Raw genomic sequence first — 20,316 nt, 5'->3', positions numbered from 1 at the left:
AGAATATAGAATACACATAGTAAGCATTAATACATTAATAAAGCATTAAGGGAAGAAAGATTAAGAAATTAGAAAATAATTACAAAATCTCATAAATGAACAAGATAAAAAATGTAAGATGCATCACATATGAAATAGTAATACAATACAATACAATACAATAGCAGAGTTGGAAGGGACGTTGGAGGTCTTCTAGTCCAACCCCCTGCCTAGGCAGGAAACCCTATACCGTTTCAGACAGATGGCTATCCAACATCTTCTTAAAGACTTCCAGTGTTGGGGCATTCACAACTTCTGGAGGCAAGCTGTTTCACTGATTAATTGTTCTAACTGTCAGGAAGTTTCTCCTCAGTTCTAAGTTGCTTCTCTCCTTGATTAGTTTCCACCCATTGCTTCTTGTTCTACACTCAGGTGCCTTGGAGAATAGTTTGACTCCCTCTTCTTTGTGGCAGCCTCTGAGATATTGGAAGACTGCTATCATGTCTCCCCTAGTCTTTTCCCCCCATTAAACTAGACATAACCAGTTCCTGCAACCGTTCTTTATATGTTTTAGCCTCCAGTCCCCTAATCCTCTGTTGCTCTTCTCTGCACTCTTTCTAGAGTCTCCATATCTTTTCTACATTGTGGCAACCAAAACTGAATGCAGTATTCCAAGCGTGACCTTACCAAAGGATTATAATGTGGTATTAACACTTCATGTGATCTTGATTCTATCCCTTTGTTGATGCAGCCTAGAACTGTGTTGGCTTTTTTGGCAGCTGCTGCACACTGCTGGCTCATATTTAAATGGTTGTCCACTAGGACTCCAAGATCCTTTTCACAATTACTACTGTTGAGCAAGGTACCTCCGATACTGTACCTGTGCATTTCGTTTTTGTTGCCTACATGTAGAACTGTACTCTTTTCACCATTGAAAAGGGATTAATATGTATATATGTACACATATATCAATATAAGATGTATTCTTTATAAAATAGTACATTAATAGAGTAATAAGTATAAAGGAAGTATAAATCCATATGTGTGGACATAAAAGGTATTGTAGATAAAATAATATATAAATGGACTATCATGTATAAAAGAAATATATGTACACATGTATGGACAAAAATGGTACAAGGCAGGTATACTGATGTGGAAACATTGCAAAGATGATAATTGTGTTAAAAAACTGTTCAATAAAAGCATTTTCTGTAAAAAAAAAAAGAATATACAATACACGCAGAGAGAGTTATAAACACAAAAAGTTCAGATGAAAACTGAAGATTTTTCTCTCGTTAAAAAGTCTTCTGTTTTATTTCCAACAAACACGTAACTCTATGCAGTTCAAGAGCAAATTCAGCTAAATTCTCTTTGCTGTTTCACAGAGTATTTCTCTTTTAAGCAGCGCACTTTGTTTCCTCCCTTAATAGAAGAACACTTGGAATCACTTCCTTGATTCCACCATTCTTCCTCTGTAGCATTTGACTGAATCATCCCTTGTCTCTTGAATTTAAAAAGAGGCAAGCTAAAATTATAGCCCTGAGAAAGTGCTCTGCCGGCATTCATTTGAGCTGGGCTGTCATAGAAAGTGCACTGTTCATCTCATCATGCTTTGTGGTCCCTGGATGGAATCAAACAATACTGCAATTTAGCCAAGCATTGTTGAGCGCAAGAAGGAAGCTATCAAGGGTAATCCTGCTGAATGTCAGATGATCTCCTCATCCAGACATCAAACAGTTAGGACAAGGGTCAAGAAACTGTCTTGATTATATTTCTCAATTATAAGGATTCATAATTATCCGGCTTCATTCCACTGGGAGAGGACAAACAGGCCGCCGTGGATAACTGAAACCTTCAAGGGGGTATCTTAACATTTGACAGATTTGGCTTCCAAGGTACATTTTAGACAGCTGAAAGTGCTTGATCAAAGAATATTGTTTGGTCTGGGATGGCACCCACCCCACCAACCAGAGCAAATGGTGTAAGGAATACAGAGCAAAGGATAACAGAGTTGGAAGAGATCTTGGAGGTCTTCTAGTCCAACCCTCTGTTCAAGCAGGGGACCCTATACCAGTGTTGGCAAACTGAGTGCTATCATGCCATTCCCCAGTTCTGAACACTAGAATTGGGGGAATTATTTACGCCAGGAAATGCAACAATGACCTACACTGGTTTTCATATGTAACAGAATGGAAGGGACCTTAAAGTTCTTCTAGTCCAACCCCCTGCTCAGGCAGGAAACCCTACACCATTTCAGACAAATGATTGTCCAATCTCTTCTTAAAATCAGGGTTGGAGCACCCACAATTTTTGGAGGCAAGTTGTTCCAATGATTAATTGTTCTAACTGTTAGGAAAATTTCTCCTCAGTTCTAAGTTGCTTGATTAGTTTCCACCCATTGCTCCTTGTTCTACCTTCAGGTGCTTTGGAGAATAGCTTGACTCCTTTGGGGCAGCCCCTGAGATCTCGGAACATTGCTATCATGTCACCCCTAGTTCTTCCCCCCCCCCCATCAAACTAGACATACCCAGTTCCTGATACCGTTCTTCATATGTTTTAGCCTCCAGTCCTGGAATGGAATGGAATGGAATAAAATAGAATAGAATAGAATAGAATAGAATAGAATAGAATAGAATAGAATAACAGTTGGACCATGGTGGTCTTCTAGTCCAATCCCCTGCTTAGGCAGGAAACCCTATACAATTTCAGACAAGACTAGAAGACCTTGAAGGTCCCTTCTATTATTCTATATTGACAAATGGCTGCCCAATCACTTCTTAACAACTTCCACTGTTGGAGAATTCACAACTTTTGGAGGCAAGTTGTTCCACTGATTACTTGTTCTAACTCTCGGGAAATTTCTCCTTATTTCTAGGTTCTCCCTTCTTTCTGCTCCCTCCTTCCCTCCTTCCCTCTTTCCTTCCTTCCTTCCTTCCTTCCTTCCTTCCTTCCTTCCTTCCTTCCTTCCTTCCTTCCTTCCTTCCTTCCTTCCTTCCACCAGACAGGTTTTCCTTTCTTGTGAAAGCTGGAGAAGGTGGTAGATTGCTGGATTAGGTCTACTTGGAATTATCAGAAGGACATAAAGGATGTTTTGGATGTAAAAGAAAGCAGTGGCATGGCAAATCCCTTTTTCCCATGGTTACCATCTGGCTCTCCAAAGTGATGGCACGCAGGTGTCACTGTCTCTTTAACCAGTGGGGAAAAGAAGCTACCCAATTCTATTTTTCAGGGAAGGGAATAGCTGCCAAAACCAGGTTTCAGGTCCCATTAAGAGAGTCAGTCAAGTTGGTGCCACAAGGATTTTGTTCGCTGGCAGATACCTTTCCAAACTTCTTCTGCATCCTTTTTGGGTGACATCCTGTGCTCAGGAGCAACCCCCCTTTTTTTCTTTTAGAAGATTATCAAACTCACTGGTTTTTTAGCCTAGTCCTCTTTCATCCCCTGCTTCTCCTGCTGATAGACGACGTGTGCAAGAATTTGTCAACAGCAGTTCACAACCGCAAAGCAGGTAAGCTGAAACTGAAAAAATTTGGAGATAGGATAGAAGAAGAACGAAGGGGAGAAAAATCTCTAAGCCAGCATGATTTCAAAATAAATGTAATTGTACCTTGAAAGTTCCCCAGATTCTAAATATGTGTCGTGGAGACTATTAAGCATTTATTTATATACATCTATATTCCATGCTTCTTAGCCCCGCATCTCCCTTGGAGAGGAGCTCCGGGTGCCATGCAATTTAAACAAATATATTAATTTTAGGTCAATTTTAATGCGACCCCCTTAAATTCTAGGATCTGTTGAGATGAAATAAAACAGAACCATGTTCTAGAAGTGTGTTGGTGATGCTTCTTTCCATCTGCCTTTTTTTGAAACGGACCTGAAATGGGGGCAGCTTAATATCAAAATAGGACAGATCAAAATAAGATATGGCAAAGTTGGCAGAGAAGATCCTTCTCACTACGTCCTGGAATTTTGCTATAATTTCCTGGCTTGTTATGAGACATACCGTCACCGCTTCTAACGGGAAAGTACCACTGAACACAATTCATGTGTTTGTTACACTGATCGGTTTGCTGAGTCACAACAATGAAAAAGCAATAAATTCCAATTGAAATTAATCCCTTTATCTTAATTCAAACCGCTAAAGAGGTAGCCAAAGAAAATAGAACCAGATTAAAACAGATCCATTCCTCGGAGAAGTTAACGGGCAAAACTGTTGATGCTTAAAAGTACCGATCTTTCTTTATAACTGGATTAAAGCAGATTCATTCCTTGAAGAAGTTAACTTGCAAAACTGTTAACATTTTAAAAAGCATTTGGAATTTTTCTAAAAAGTGGATTAAAACGAGATTCTTTCCTTGATGAAATTCAGGGCAAAATTATTATTATTAATTATTATTATTATTTTTAAAGATTATTTTCTCTTTCAAGTTCATTCACAAATATACTCTCTTATAATTACTATTAACATTTATCTATTCATCATTAATCTTTATCGCTATTTTCTTACAAATACATAGTACACAGTTTGGGTCACTTTCTTGCCACCCAATGCCTTCATCTTATTTTGCAACAACCCCACTCCTTCCTTCTTCTCAACCTACCTTCTCTGCCTTCTTCTTTCCCCTTCTCCTTCCTCCCTTCTTCTTCACCTGTCTTTCTCCCCTCCTCCTCTCTTCTCCTCCTTCTTTCCCTCTCTCCTACTCTTATTTCCCTTCCCTTACTTCCTCTGCTTTACCCTTTCTTCCTTTCCCTCCTCATCCTTCCTCCTCTCCGTTGTTAGGGCAAAATTATTGATGCCAAAACGATTGGAATTTATCTTAAACTGGATTAAAGCAGATTCCTCCCTTGAAGAAGTTAATGGGTAAAACTGTTTAATTCTGAAAAGTATTGGGATTTATCTAAAACAGGGAAGGAAAAAACAGACAAGATGAGGGTAATCTAGTTTACTTTTTAAACTAGAATTCTAGTTTAAACTAACTGAACGAATGCAGGAGAAAGTGAGTTGGTAGAGCTGGCTCTAATATACACAGTAACATCTTGCAAACTATAGCTGCATACAGAAGTGGAAATTTGATTCCGACCTGGTAGATCCAGGATTCCCTAACAAAAGACATTTTATTTTTATTTTTATGCAATTATTTTATTTATTTTATTTATTTCATCAAGCATGAATTAGATAAGAGATATAAGTATAAACATGATTATGAATACATGAAATGGATAGAAATTCAAGGGAATATTAGGACAGGGGCAGTAGGCACATTGGGGCGCTTATGCAGTTTAAGGTTGTAGCTGTGGGGGTTTGAGGATGTAACAATGGAGTCAGGTAGAGCATTCCAGGCGTTGGCCACTCTGTTGCTGAAGTTGTATCATCTGTAATCGAGTTTGGAGCAGTTTACGTTAAGTTTGTATCTATTGTGATCTCGTGTGTTGTTGTTGAAGCTGAAATAGTCGTTGACAGGTAGGACATTGTAGCAGATAATTTTATATACTAGGCTTAGTACATAAATAAATTCCTTTACACAGAGAAGTAATTTTTTAAAAAGAAAATCATGCTCTTCAAGCAAAGAACATTTGAACTAAGTGAATGGCGCATAGCCAACTACACCAGAGTATTTTTCATATTTCATATTTACCATGAATCAGTTGAGCATTGGTTTTCTTAATAAATAAATGAAACAAATATTTCTTTCCATTTCCCCTTGTTATACTTCAACTTCTGTGAGTTAGAAACTCTAGAAGATTTATTGAAAGTTATGTAGAAATCCTTCAGTATTTTCAGATCTGCTTTTCGGTCATTGCTTTCTTTTCTCCAAGAATATTCATCTTGAAGATAAAATTATAGAATGCCGTTGAAATCCAGTGCATAGCAACCAAACCACCTTGGAATATCCCATTTTAACTAGGTTAATTAATTGCTATTCCTGTAAGGAGGTGGGAATTCAAAACCATTTTAAAAATAGGTACCAATATTGTTTGTTTTCTAATCATCATTGCCTATTGAAATACACCTTGAGATGTTTTGGTTTGAAAACACAGCATTTTACTGATGCCGATTTAAAAAAAAAACTATGAAAATTGTTACTTTGAAAGCAAATTGCTGGAACTTGTATGTATAAAGAGCAGTATATATCTTGATATATTTATTTTCTTTCTGCTTCCACTGGTTGCTATTGAGCTAAGCTTGTTAAGGTGTCTATTTAAAGAGAGAAGCTTTGGTGGCTAGGATTTTTTTAAAAAAAAACATCACACATACTTCTAAATCAGTGTTAAAGGTTGATTTAACAAAAGCCAACAAACAAGAATTAAAAAAGCAAAAGAGATAAGAGGATTTGGCAGACTTGGGGGTGGATTGGCAGCAAAAAATAGTGGAGTTAGAAATAATGGCTTGGTAGAATACGAAAGATGTAGATTAGGACCCAAGGGAGGAGTATGGGAGGCGAGTTAAAGAGAAGAAGTGAAATTTCTAAGAGGGTGAGAGACGATGGAGAGTAAGGATCTTTTTTTTTTTGTTAAAACAAGACTGGCTGCATTAGGAATTAGAGCAGATTAAGAAATTAGGAATAGGGGGAATATTGTTAGGCATATTTTTGCACAGTACATTTAAAGTGAAAGGTAGAGGTTAAGATCAGATTTTGAAAAAGGGTGCTATCAAGTATGCTGAGGAATAATGCTATTACTATTAGAAGAGTGTAGCAAATATTGAATAACTGAAGAATGAAGGATTATCATATTTTTCAGAGTATAAAACGCACCGGAGTATAAGACACACCAAGATTTTGAAGAGGCAAATTAAAAAAAAGTTTTTGCACTCTGCAAAAACAGGTCCGCTTCTTCATCAAAAAAGGGGCATGCATAGCCTTTAGGAGGCTTATAGAGTGCTCCTGGGGGTGGGGGGAGGAACAAGCAAAATATGGCCCATTTTTCACTAATTTTGGCCCTCCCCAGCCCCCAGGAGCACTCTGGAAGCCTCCTAAAGGCTATGTACAGCCATTTTGGTGAAGGGGGCGGGGTTTAGGGAGGCCACAAAATGCTGTATTCAGTGTATAAGATGCACCCAGATTTTCACCCTCTTTTTTGAGGGAAAAAGGTGTGTCTTATATTCTGAAAAATACGGTATGTGTTGACATAAATATGTATAATAACATTAGAACCACATAAGTTTGATTAATGTAGTAATTCTCATGTGTATCAATATTATTTTTGTATCAAAATGAATGACACTCAGATGCCACACTGTCCTTGTAATAATGTTGATGTATATTTACAAATATATGGACACGGTGGCTCAGTGCCTAAGACTCTGAGCTGGCCGATCAGAAAGGTTAGCAGTTTGGAGGTTTGAATCCCTAGTGCCGCATAACGGAGTGAGCTGCCGTTACTTGTCCCAGCTTCTGCCAACCTAGCAATTCAAAAGCATGTAAAAATGCAAGTAGAAAAATAGGAACCACCTTTGGTGGGAAGGTAACAGCATTCTGTGTGCCTTTGGCATTTAGTCATGCTGGCCACATGACCATGGAGACGTCTTTGGACAGTGCTGGCTCTTCGGTTTTGAAATGGTGATGAGCACTGCCCCCTAGAGTCAAGAACGACTAGCACATATGTGCGAGGGGAACCTTTACCTATATATTTTTTAAAAACTTTATGCAAAAAGTAAATAAATTAAAAAGGAAACCTTCTGCATCTTGAAATAATTCTCTCAAAATAAATAATTTCAGAAATTGAATGGAAAAATGAGTTCAAGAAATAATTCTCTTGAAATAAACAATGATCTTGCTTCTTGAATCAAACCCACCGTAACTTTTATAAGAAAGGTTTTGGGTGGAAAAAAGGAAAACTTTTGAAGTCTTGCAAAAAGCACCAAGCTGAAATCAATTCTTACTCATTTATGACAGCTATTTTTTTTTATCTAGAAGTTTGGGAAGTATAAAATGACTGCTGCCTGCATTATATAGCTGAAGAACCAGTTGTACTCATTTCTGAACAAAGTGTGCGTTTAAATAAAACAAATTCTGTTAGATTCCCTGTAGTGAAATATGGACTGAACGATGGCTTAAAACATTCTTCCTTTAACAATAACATAAAAAGAGATGATTTGTATATCCATCTCTTAAATTTAATTATGTTTGCTGGAGGAGCAAAACATGCTGCACTCAACAAGGATGCAAAAGCATCCATTAAAATACCAAATGGGGTTTCTACTTGATACTTTAAATATATTTCTGGGGGAAAAAACTGGCTGGGGAATTCTGGGAGTTGAAGTCAGTTGTCAAGGTTGAAAAATACTAATCTAACTCCATAAGAAATCTGTACCGCGGTGGCTTCCCATCTTTCTCCCTCATTCTCCAAAACTACTTATCAGAAGCTCTAACTGAACTTTGAGGACCAGTCATGAATCCCTATCTTCTAACTTTCGATGGTCTCTGAATGATTGGTCATCATTCGAGGACTATCTGTATCATAATAATAATTTTGAATGATGTTTATGTCATTTCAAGAAATGTCTGTCTGTCTGTCTGTCTGTCTGTCTGTCTGTCTGTCTGTACCTACCTACCTACCTACCTACCTACCTACCTACCTACCTACCTATCATCTATCTATCTATCTATCTATCTATCTATCTATCTATCTATCTATCTATCTATCTATCTATCTATCTATCTATCTACCTACCTACCTACCTACCTACCTACCTACCTACCTACCTACCTACCTACCTACCTACCTACCTATCTATCTATCTATCTATCTATCTATCTATCTATCTATCTATCTATCTTCCGGCAGCCGGTCCACAACCATAGAGCACACTCCCAGAGCGGCCATTGCCGGAAGACTCAGCAGCCAACCTCTGGGGTTTGGAAGCTGGAGAAGAAGCCATGCTGGAATGGTGGCGGCAGTGGCAGCGGCAGTGGCAGCGCCCTGGCCCTGCAAGGAGAGCTGGGCCCGGGCACGGTGAGGCTGGGAGGCACAAACAGGTTCTCACACAATCCCCCCCTCCAGCCAGGAAGAGCACCACTCACCAACCTAGGAGTATCTTGAAGGCACCAAGCTGTGGGACCTGGGGGGCAGAGAACAGGTGCTCCCCTGGCTTGGCAACTTCAGGATACCCATAGGTCAGTGAGTGGTGCTTTGCCTATCTGGAAAGGGGGGTTGCCAGGCGGCTGCTCGTGAGCATGGTCACTTCCCATTATAACATCTGTTCACCCCTGAGGCTGTGCCTGGCTCTTAGGGAGCCAGCTCGCAAGAGAGCAGCCGCCCGCAACCCCCCTCTCCAGCTGGGCACAGCACCACTCGCCGACCTAGTGGTATCCCAAAGGTTCCGATCAATGCGAGCTCCTTTGCCATCCCTCGCTCCCGTGGTTTGTCGCCTTTGGGATACCGCTAGGACGGTGAATGGTGCTCTGCCTGGACAGAGGGAGTGTGTATTGTATGAGGGGCTTATTTTCAGGGGAGAGCTTATATTTTTTTCCCACCCGAAAAATATGGCATGGCCTTATTTTCAGGACCTGTCATATTTTCGGGGAAACACGGTAATAACATCAAACCTCAACGTTTTACTTTTACATAATAATATAAAGTAGCCATTGCTATAACAACAAGCCTATCTAATCGGTAAGCACCTCCCCCCCCAAGTTTCATTTCCCCCCTCCCCCCACCTTAAGCACAAAGTCCAGAAGACTTGGTGATTTCTTGAAATGACATAAATTACCCGTGGTAATTTCCACAAGTTTTGTCTTAATAGGAATACTATTGAGAGTACTATTAATAGGAATACTATTATTGGGAGATTCTAAAATACACTTCACATGGCAATCTTTAAATCAATGTCCCTGTTGTGAGGGATAATGAGATTGTGTGACTTAACCCAAAGTAAAACCAATTTTAACCAGCATGGGGTAATTTACCCAGAATGTTGAAGAAATAACAGAACAGAATAACAAGAACTGGAAGGGATCTTGGAGGTCTTCTAGTCCAACCCCCCGCTCAAGCAGAAAACCCTGTACCATTCCAGACAAATGGCTGTCCAATTTCTTAATAAAAACATCCTTTGATGACACACCAACAACTTCTGAAGGCAAGCTGTTCCACTGGTTAATTGCTCCCACTGTCGTGAAATTTCTCCTTGTTTCTTGATTGGGTCTATATTGCTCTACAGTTTATATTACATCTGTCTTTATAACGTAATAATTCCTGGCAGTTAGAACAATTAATCAATGGAACCGCCTCCAGAAGTGAATGCTCTAACACTAGAAGTTTTTAAGAAGATGTTGGATAACCATTTGTCTGAAGTGATGTAGGGTTTCCTGCCTAGGCAGTGGGGTGGACTAGAAGACCTCCAAGGTCCCTTCCAATCTGTTATTCTATTCTATTCTGTTCTATTCTATTCTATTCCTTTTTCTCTTCTCGTATGCCAATTCAGGATAGAAAAGAAAGCAGGTGCATGGACTGTGCTGATAAGCAATGGAGATTATGGAGACGCTGATTTAATGAAGAAGTGTTGGGGAGCCTGACTAACATTGATAGTTGCAATATCACAGATGTGTCTTCATCTAGCTACCATTGCAAAATATAAGAGTGCATGACATGTTGACTTGCTTCTCGCCAGATTGTGGTTATTGCCCCTAAAATCTATTTTTCTGCAACATTATTGTTCTTCATGTGAATTTGCATTCCAAACTAATTCAGTGCCAATTTATTCCTGTCTTTGCCCTGTCGATTTTTTGGACTACAGATTTACCATGCCGCTAAAAAACTCAGGTGATATTTCTGTGTGAGAAAAAAAAGGACTTATGCACCCTCTTTGTATTATTAAAGTTATTTCTATGTAATATATAATATTGTTTGTTTAGCCTTCTTTTGATTATAACTTTGTTACTTGTATCTTACGATTTATATTGTTTACTTAGTATCCTAGTATGATTTATGCTGATTGCTTATTTAGTATCCGTGACTATCACTAAGTGTTGTATCTAATGTTTTAGGATGAATGTATTTTTACAATGGCTATGATAATGTTGTATCATTATTGTTGTAAGTACACTGAAAGCTTATGCACTGGAGACAAATTCCTTGTGTCTCTAATCACACTTGGCCAAGAAAGAATTCTAAAATTTTAAATATCCATCTTCCTTGTGGTTTGATGCAGGGGTGAAATGTTACAAGTTTGGAATGGTTCGCCCGAACCCTTAGCAAAGATGCCAGCTGTTCGCCCGAACCAGTAGTAAAAAAAAAATGCTACTGGTTTGGGCAAACCGGTTTTCCAACGATCAGCTGTGCCATGTGATTTATATTCACTAGAAAGCAGGATTTCCTGCTTTCTAGCTAATCTAAATTGTGTGGCACAGTGGATTCCCCTCCCTCGCTGTTTACTTACTCGCTCGCCAGGCATGCTCGGTAGCAAGCTCTGCCCAGCCGCCTGGAAATTATTTTGATGCTCTGCACATGCGTGGAAGGTCACATTGCTACCGGTAGCAAAGGTAAGTGGATTTCACCCCTGGTTTGATGTATAGGCAATCCTTGACTTACAGCCATAATGGTGCCTGCCTATTACAGTTGTAAGTTGTAATGTTTTAAAGTGAATCATCATGTGACTGGAGCTGATTTTGCGACCTTTTTTTTTTTTTTTGAGTCATCATTAAGCAATTGTAATGCAAACACTGCAGTTGTTAAACAAATCCATTGTTTGCAAATGAGGCATTTTTTTGGCCAAAAAATGGAGATGCATGCTGGTCCAAAATGTTGTAAATTGTGGTCATGTGGACATTGCAAACGACTGTAAATATAGGTTGGTTGTTGAATATGGTCTAAGTATGGTCATGTGTCAATGGAGGGGATTTGGGATGGCTGTCAGAATGGATCATAAGTATCTTTCGGGGATCCTATTATAACATCCAAAAGTCAATGGAAGTGACCTTGGGAGACAGAGGAAGAACTGCAGAGGAAGAACTGCAGTCCAAACAATTGTCTGATAAATGAAATTTGAGGCTGAAAGAAATAGGAGGGAGAATGTGACTCAGAAAAGACCCTCCCAAGTTTTGGGGAGAGTGAAGGTAGCGGGACTGGAGAAGCACTTTAAGAGTTGAAACTTCTTTTAATGTAGCCTTGCAATAAAGATACAGCCAGCACCTCTGATACACATTTCTTGTATGGATTCCCTTGAAAGGCCAACATTTGTGTGAGCATCTGTTGCTTTGGCATATACAAAAAGAGGAGAAGGTCAAAGAACATGAGGCAGACCCAGAAATAGGTGGAGACACCACATCAAGACAACAATGAACAATGGTCGAGGCCATCCAAAGGAGAAGGAGGAGGAGGAGGAGGAGGAAGAGAAGGCAAAAGGAAGAGTCGGAAGGAGGAGGAGGAGGAGGAGAGGAGGAGGAGGAGGAGTTGAGAAGAAGAAAGGGGGAGAAGGAGAGGAGGACGAGGAAGGGGAGGAGGACGAGGAGGAGGAAGAAGAAGAAAGAGAAGAAGGAGAAGGAGAAGAAGATCTGCTGTTCTATTGCACCTCTGATCACCTCACCCTAAAGCTCTGCTTTGCAACAATATCTTGCAAGGTCAATTGCTTTTGTTTAACATGTCACTCGGTTAGCCCTGACTTCCCCACAATGCCCCATGCTATCCATCCTTCTCCTTAGTTTCCTATTTTATTCCCATAAGAGATTCACATAGTCCTGGAGCATTTTCAGTCCTCATATCAAAGGGGCATCTATGGGGTGAAGCGTGTGACAAAAAAGCCCAAAGGGCAATTGTGATTGCATATCAAAGCCCTGTCACTTTTGATGTGTGATATATGTATGTATATATATATAAAGAAGTCGGGTTTCATAGCTAGCTTCTGGGCTCTTTTGACCCTTCCACACAAGTGCTTCTACTCTTTGGCCTTTTAAGAGTCCTCTCCATCTCCTTCCTTCCTTCCTTCCTTCCTTCCTTCCTTCCTTCCTTCCTTCCTTCCTTCCTTCCTTCCTTCCTTCCTTCCTCCTGTCTTACTCCCTCCTTCCCTCTCCCCCTCTCCTCCCATCCTTCTTCCCGTCCTCTCCTTCCTTCCTTTTTTCTTTCCTCCCTTCCTCCCCATCCTTCTTCCCTCTCTCTCCTTCCTTCCTTTTTTTCTTTCCTCCCTCCCTCCCCATCCTTCTTCCCTCTCTCTCCTTCCTTTTTTCTTTCCTTCCTTCCTCTCCATCCTTCTTCCAGCCCTCTCCTTCCTTCCTTTTTTCTTTCCTCCCTCCCACCCCATCCTTCTTCACTCTCTCTCCTTCCTTCCTTCCTTTTTTCTTTCCTCCTTCCCTCCCCATCCTTCTTCCCGCCTTCTCCTTCCTTCCTTCCTTCTTTCCTTCCTTCCCCCTCTTCCTCCCTCTCCTTCCTTCCTTCTTCCCTCCCTCCCCATCCGTCTTCCCTCCCTCCCTCTCCGTCTTCCCTCCCTCCCTCCCTCCCTCCCTCCCTCCCTTCCTTCCTTCCTTCCTTCCTTCCTTCCTTCCTTCCTTCCTTCCTTCCTCCCTCCCTCCCTCCCTCCCTCCCTCCCTCCCTCCCTTCCTTCCTCTCATTTGTGTATTTATCTCTCATTTTCTCTGCATTTTGATTTATATGCTACCTTTTGGCCCATGGAATATTTAGGTTAGTGAATGAAATAAAATAAAGGTTTTTTTTTTTGAAAACCCAATAAAAGCAGTTGAAAGGCCTCGTCTTAATTCCTTTCCTGAAAATATATAAAAAAAGGAGATTAACTCTACTTCCCCAGAAAATGAGTTCCTTCTTAAAAATGCTTGCGGCCTGTTTTCATGAACAATTCATAATATTTCAAACTGGGGAAATCGTTCAGTCAGATCAAAACGCTCTGAACATGACTTGAACAGACGAGAAACATCTTCTGACAGACGGATTCATTTTTCCTGGCGACGGAACTTCAAAGGCATTTGCCTTGCCCTTTATCTCTCCTTCATTCATTCCCCCTAATGCCCCAATAATTCAGAGACTTGGATAATTGTCCCGCCAAAGAGAGGCTATTTTAGAGCAGCTGGAGAGCAATCTGACCAGGGATTTTATTTTAATCATGCTTTTTGATCTGTGAATCCATTTTGCCCTGATGATAGCTTAAGAACATCTTAGCTGCCTTTGAATGTCCAGGGATGGAGACGATTGCTTCAGCTCTGAAATGGATTCATGCAGAATATCCCTAAAGTGATTATCTTCTTTTTTATGTGCAATTTCCAGTCTGTCTTCAGCAATCTTTAGCTGCAAAAGGATTATCTTTGGTGTATAATGTAATTAGCAGGACCATAGTGGATATCTAGGGACGTGGTGGCTCAGTGGCTAAGATGCTGAGCTTGTCAATCAGAAAGGTCAGCAGTTCAGCGGTTTGAATCCTTCATGCCATGTAACGGAGTGAGCTCCTGTTACTTGTCCCAGCTTCTGCCAACCTAGCTGTTAGGGTTCCAAATAGCATCCAAAAGAAAATCAGAGTCCGAGGCAAAGGATTCCTCAAAATAGAGGAATATATTTCTTATTTATTGAGAAATACATTCCTCAATTTATTAAGAGAGCCATGTCGGCACATCTGGGAAAACCTGAATCTGAAAGCTTCCTGGTTTTCCCACCCAGTTGAAAATTCAAGATCTTGCCCCCACACCCGCAAGTCCATCACATGGTCCAATCTCCCACTGCCATGCTGGCAGCTTCCACTCATCCTGTTATTGCTGTTATTGTCATGGTGAAGTTTTAGCCTTGAGGAACTCCACTGTTTATACAAACAAACAAACAAACAAACAAACAAACAAACAAACAAACAAGCAAGCAAACTTACAAAACTTCATGTCTCTTCTCTCAATCTCTAGACCTGTTATACCAAAAAGGAAGAACTGCAGTTTATCCCAGTGAATTTTGACACATGTGGTCAGCAAATGGTTTGCAGTGTTCCTAACATTATCATTGTAAACCAGAATTGCTGGTTGGGGAATTCTGTCTGCTGAAATTCACACATCTTAAAACATTAGCACATTTCGGGGAAAAAAAACTCACTAGTGGCATCTCTTTTCGTTGCAGTGGTATTTTTGTTAATGGAATAATAAACAACAGCCATTTTGCTTAAGTCATTTCTGTCAGATTCACTGAGTTTTGTTTTTGTCTCTCTTTCTCCAGATAATTTCTCAGAAAAGCCGATTCCAAAATGTCATGGTTTTCCCTGCGTGGTGATATGAATTTATCCACCATCTTTTTATACTTCTGCTTTGTATCTAGCTTGGGTAAGTAACAAGCTACAGCTATGTTTTCACAATAGAGTTATATTGCGGGCTCACAATATATATTTTTCTTTTAACTACCCTGCAATCCTTTGTTTCAAAAGATATTGAACAATAAACTAGGCAAAAGGGATGTGCTAAATTAACATACTATATGGGTGGGAACTAACCAAGATTAATATTATCGGTAATTACATTTGAACATTGCACAAATGTAGTTGCTGAATCTTTCATTTACATGATCTTGTGTTCATTCCCCCCCCCCGAAAATTAATGCCATAATTTTGATTCTGCATCTAATAAATTACTGTTTTCAGACAAGATATTTTATAGGTAAAGCTTCCCCTCGCACATATATGCTAGTTGTTCCCGATTCTAGGGGGCAGTGCTCATCTCCGTTTCAAAGCCGAAGAGCCAGCGCTGTCCAAAGACATCTCCATGGCCATGTGGCTGGCATGATGAAATGCCGAAGGCGCATGGAACGCAGTTACTTTCCCACCAAAGGTGCTCCCTATTTTTCTACTTGCATTTTTACATGCTTTCGAACTTCTAGGTTGGCAGAAGCTGGGAGAAGTAATGGGAGCTCACTCTGTTATGCGGCACTAGGGATTCGAACCAACCTTTCTGATCGACAAGCTCAACTTCTTAACCACTGACCCACCACATCCCTCTAGATATTTTATACATTGACTATTATTTTTTTCAATAGAGAGGGACAGAGGGTACATCTTTTCTCAGGAGTCTATTTTTGAAATTGATATTACTTTTTTTGCAGCTGCAAGCACAAAGAGAGAAAATAAGAAAGAAGAGCGAGTGGTTGTAATGGCAGCTGCAGGTAAATTCTTCTCGGAGAAATCATTTCCTCTCTGTCTTTCTGCAAACGTGTTCTGAATTAGAAATGGCAGCATTGTTGCAACGGTGGCAGAATTAGACGATAATCAACAATGGCATTGTAAGAAAATTATGATTTCCTTTGACATTGCAAGCAGACTGAAATATTTTTCTATTCAGCTGCTTATCGCTCTCTTTAATTCTGGTCTGGTAGTCATTCAAGGCAATTTAGGGATCAGGGTGAGTTTCCCATGAGCAGAAACCAAATTTATTCTACCAAACTGATTATGCATTGCATACTGCAAGACTAAGTAACCAATAAGAAATATGCAGCCAGATTTACAAAATATTTTCCTTTGCTGACCTACCTTAATAGTCTATTATTATTATTATTATTATTATTATTATTATTATTATTATTATTATTATTATTATTATTATTATTATTATTATTATTATTATTATTATTATTATTATTATTATTTTGCTTTTTTGCAAGAGCATTTATATCAGAGGTGGGATTCAGCAGGTTCTGACCAGTTCTGGAGAACCGGTATTGAAAATTTTGAGTAGTTCGGAGAACCGGTAAATACTTCTGCCTGGCCCTGCCCCCATCTATTCTCTGCCTCCCGAGCCCCAGCTGATTGGGAGGGAATGGGGATTTTGCAGTAACTTTCTCCTGGACTGAGGTGGGAATGAAGATTTTGCAATATCTTTTCCCTGCCATGCCCACCAAGCCACACCACACCCACCAAGCCACGCCCATAGAACCGGTAGTAAAAAATTTTGAATCCCACCACTAATAATAATAATAATAATATATTTATTTCTTAGCCGCACCCTCTCCCGAAGGACTCGGGGCGGCATACAACGAAACATACGAAATAAATATGTAAACAAAACAAGCATATAACAAAGACATACACTGAAACATACACAAGGAGGAGGTCGATTGATAAAACAATTAAAATACAGTATTTAAAACCCCTAGAAATTAAATATAATTAAAATACCCAGTTAAAAACCCGTCAGGAGCGATATGGTTAGATCAGAGTTGAGCCAGGCCAGCTGCTTGAAATAGGTGGGTCTTCAGCTTAATACGGAAGGAGCGGAGGTCAGAGGTATTCCTAATATCCGGAGGGAGGTCATTCCACAGGGCTGGGCCCGCCACAGAGAAGGCTCTACTCCTAGGCGCCGCCCCACGACATTGTCTAGCGGACGGCACCTGGAGGAGCCCCTCTCTGTGCGAGCGAATTGGTCGCAGGGATGTATGGGGCAGAATACGATCCCGCAAGTAACTAGGTCCTAAGCCATGGAGCGCTTTAAAGATAGTTATCAAAACCTTGAAACGCATCCGATAGACCACAGGAAGCCAGTGCAGCTCGCGCAGGAACGGTGTCACATGGGAGTACCTAGTACTCCCCATAATCACCCGCGCGGCTGCGTTCTGGACCAACTGCAGCCTCCGGGTGCATTTCAAGGGAAGCCCCATGTAGAGAGCGTTACAGTAGTCCAAGCGAGACGTCACCAGCGCATGAGTGACTGTGCGCAAGGCATCCCGGTCCAGTAGGGGGCGCAATTGGCGCACCAGGCGAACCTGGTGGAACGCCCCCCTTGCCACGGCTGTCACATGGTCATCCATGGACAGCTGGGCATCCAGGAGGACGCCCAAATTGCGCGCCCGCTCCACGGGGGCAAGATGAATGCCCCCAATGGCCAATGATGGGATTAATTGGCTGAACCGAGGGGCTGGTACCCACAGCCACTCCGTCTTGGAAGGGTTGAGCTTGAGTCGGTTGTCATCCATCCAGATCCGTACGGCTTCCACACACCGGGACATCACTTCGATGGCCTCGTTGGGGTGGTTCGGGGTGGAAAAGTACAGCTGAGTATCATCAGCGTACAGATGGTATCCCACCCCGAAACCACGGATGATCTCACCCAGCGGCTTCATATATGTGTTGAACAGGAGTGGCGAGAGGACCGACCCCTGTGGCACCCCACAAGTAAGGGGGTGTAGGGTCGACCTCTCCTCCCCTGCCAACAGACGCTGCATCCGGCCAGAAAGGTAGGAGCCGAACCACCGCAAAACGGTGCCCCGGACCCCCAACCCCTCCAGCCGGCGCAGCAGGATACCATGGTCGATGGTATCAAAAGCCGCCGAGAGGTCTAATAGGATCAGGATAGAGGAACAACCTCTGTCTCTGGCCCTCCAGAGATCATCCACCAACGCGACCAAGGCCGTCTCCGTGCTGTGACCGGGGCGGAAGCCGGACTGGCGCGGGTCTAGATAATCATTTTCCTCCAGATGCCGTGGAAACTGGTAGGCCACCACACTCTCTACAACCTTCGCCAAAAAGGGAAGGTTGGAGACAGGACGATAATTGGCCAGCTCCAAAGGATCCAGGGAAGGCTTCTTGAGCAAGGGTCTCACCACCGCCTCTTTCAAGGCGGCCGGGAGAGACCCCTCGCTCAGCGAGGCGTTCACTAGGTCCAGGAGCCAGTCTCGTGTAACCTCCCAGGATGCCAGTACAAGCCAGGAGGGGCACGGGTCCAATAAACATGTGGTGGGTCGCAGTCGTCCACGCATTCTGTCCAAATCCTCGATGGCAACCAAGTCAAACTCCTCCCAGGTCGATTCCTCAAGACTCGCCACGGACGTCTCCATTGGACCACTAACAGGGACCCAATCCTTCCGAATTTGAGCGATTTTATCCTGCAGATATTTCCCAAATTCCTCTGCTCTACCCTGTAGAGGGGCCTCCCGCGGCCTCTGAAACAAGAGGGAGCGGGACACCCGAAACAGGGCGGCAGGGCGGTTCTCTGCGGATGCAATGAGAGTGGCACAATATTGGCGTTTGGCCACTCTCAATGCCACAAGGTACGTCCTTAAATGGGCTCGTGCCTGTGTTCGATCAAGTTCGGAACGAGAGGATCTCCAACGACTCTCTAGACGTCTCTTGCAGCATTTCATCACCCTCAGCTCCTCGGTAAACCAAGGGGCCAGGGTGGATCGTTGCCGCCGGAGAGGCCGCAAAGGCGCCACCCGGTTCAAGGCCCCGGAAGTCGCATTATTCCACGCGACCACCAGGTCCTCTACCCGGGGGCGGGTCAGGGTTACAGGAGGTGGCCCAAGCTCCGTCTGGAACCTATCTGGTTCCATCAGGCGCCTGGGGCGGAACCATCTAGTGCTTTCCGGTTCCGCCTCCCCGCAGTGGGAGGTAGCACCAGGGAAGTCAAGACGAAGGAGTGAGTGATCTGACCATGACAGGGGAGTGATGGTTAAGTCCCCTCCTCCCAGATCACTCAACCACTGGCCAGAGACAAAAACGAGGTCCAGAGTGTGTCCTCCCTCGTGTGTCGGGCCCTGAATCATTTGAGTCAGGTCCATGGCTGTCATGGAAGCCATGAACTCCCGAACCCCCTCTGATGCTTCTCCCATCGATGGCAGGTTAAAATCCCCCATCACTAAAAGTTTGGGGGTCTCAACCGCCACCGATGCGATCAGCTCGAGGAGTTCAGGCAGGGCCGCTGATGTATAGCGAGGAGCCAGGTATACTATCAGCAGGCCCAACTGTCTCCCAGGGCCCCATTTCACAACAAGGGATTCACATCCAGACGTCTGTGGCGCAGTAGACTCCCTCGGCTCTAAGTCCTCCCGAATAATTACTGCCACCCCACCGCCCCTTCCCTGGGCCCGGGGCTGATGAAATGCTCGGTAGCCTGGTGGGCACATTTCCACGAGGGGAAGACCTCCCTCGTGGCCCAACCAGGTCTCCGTTATTCCCACGAGGTCCGGCTCCCCCTCTAAAATTAGATCGTGAATGAGGGGGGCCTTGTTAACAACGGACCTCGCATTGCATAACAACAGCCTCAGGCCCTGGGTCTGTAACTCTTGACCACCTAGACCGCGGGGATTGGTACAAGCGACCGGGTGTAACCAGCAACCACGGTCTCCCAACCGACTATAAGTTCTTAATCTGTCCTTGTATCTGCCCCTCCCTGCGACCGTTGGAATTAAAGAGCCCTGTATAGGAATGATATCCTCCCCCTCCTCCTCCCTTCCGCTCCTTCTGCTCACGACCACACCTGGAGGCCCAGCTCTCACATCGCTCCTGATCTGACCCACCCGCCCCCGCCCCCCCACCCTGGAGCCCCCTAAAAAGGATAGAAAACATTTCATTAAAAACCCCCTAAGTTTGCGCTTCCTCTGATTCATACCTTCATGCAAACATATGACACTTTTGTGTAGGAACTTGATAGCTAGGTA

At 42.6% G+C, this 20,316-nt stretch overlaps 1 protein-coding gene across 1 annotated transcript in view; it reads left to right on the top strand.

The window, feature by feature from the left end:
• Positions 1–3,225: 3,225 nt before the first annotated feature.
• Positions 3,226–20,316, top strand: part of HHLA1 (HHLA1 neighbor of OC90) — a 74,472-nt gene continuing 57,381 nt past the window's right edge. Inside the window, exons 1-3 of the mRNA XM_081952236.1 lie at positions 3,226–3,490; positions 15,115–15,218; positions 15,991–16,050. Coding sequence (XP_081808362.1) covers positions 15,143–15,218; positions 15,991–16,050 — 136 coding nt within the window. The 5' untranslated portion in view covers positions 3,226–3,490; positions 15,115–15,142. The remainder of the gene's footprint in view (positions 3,491–15,114; positions 15,219–15,990; positions 16,051–20,316) is intronic.

Source organism: Natrix helvetica (assembly GCF_964273705.1).
Source record: "Natrix helvetica genome assembly, chromosome: 4".
NCBI classification, from domain to species: Eukaryota; Metazoa; Chordata; class Lepidosauria; order Squamata; family Natricidae; genus Natrix; species Natrix helvetica.
Note: the sequence above shows the minus strand (reverse complement) of the source record. Positions and strands in the feature narration are given on the sequence as shown.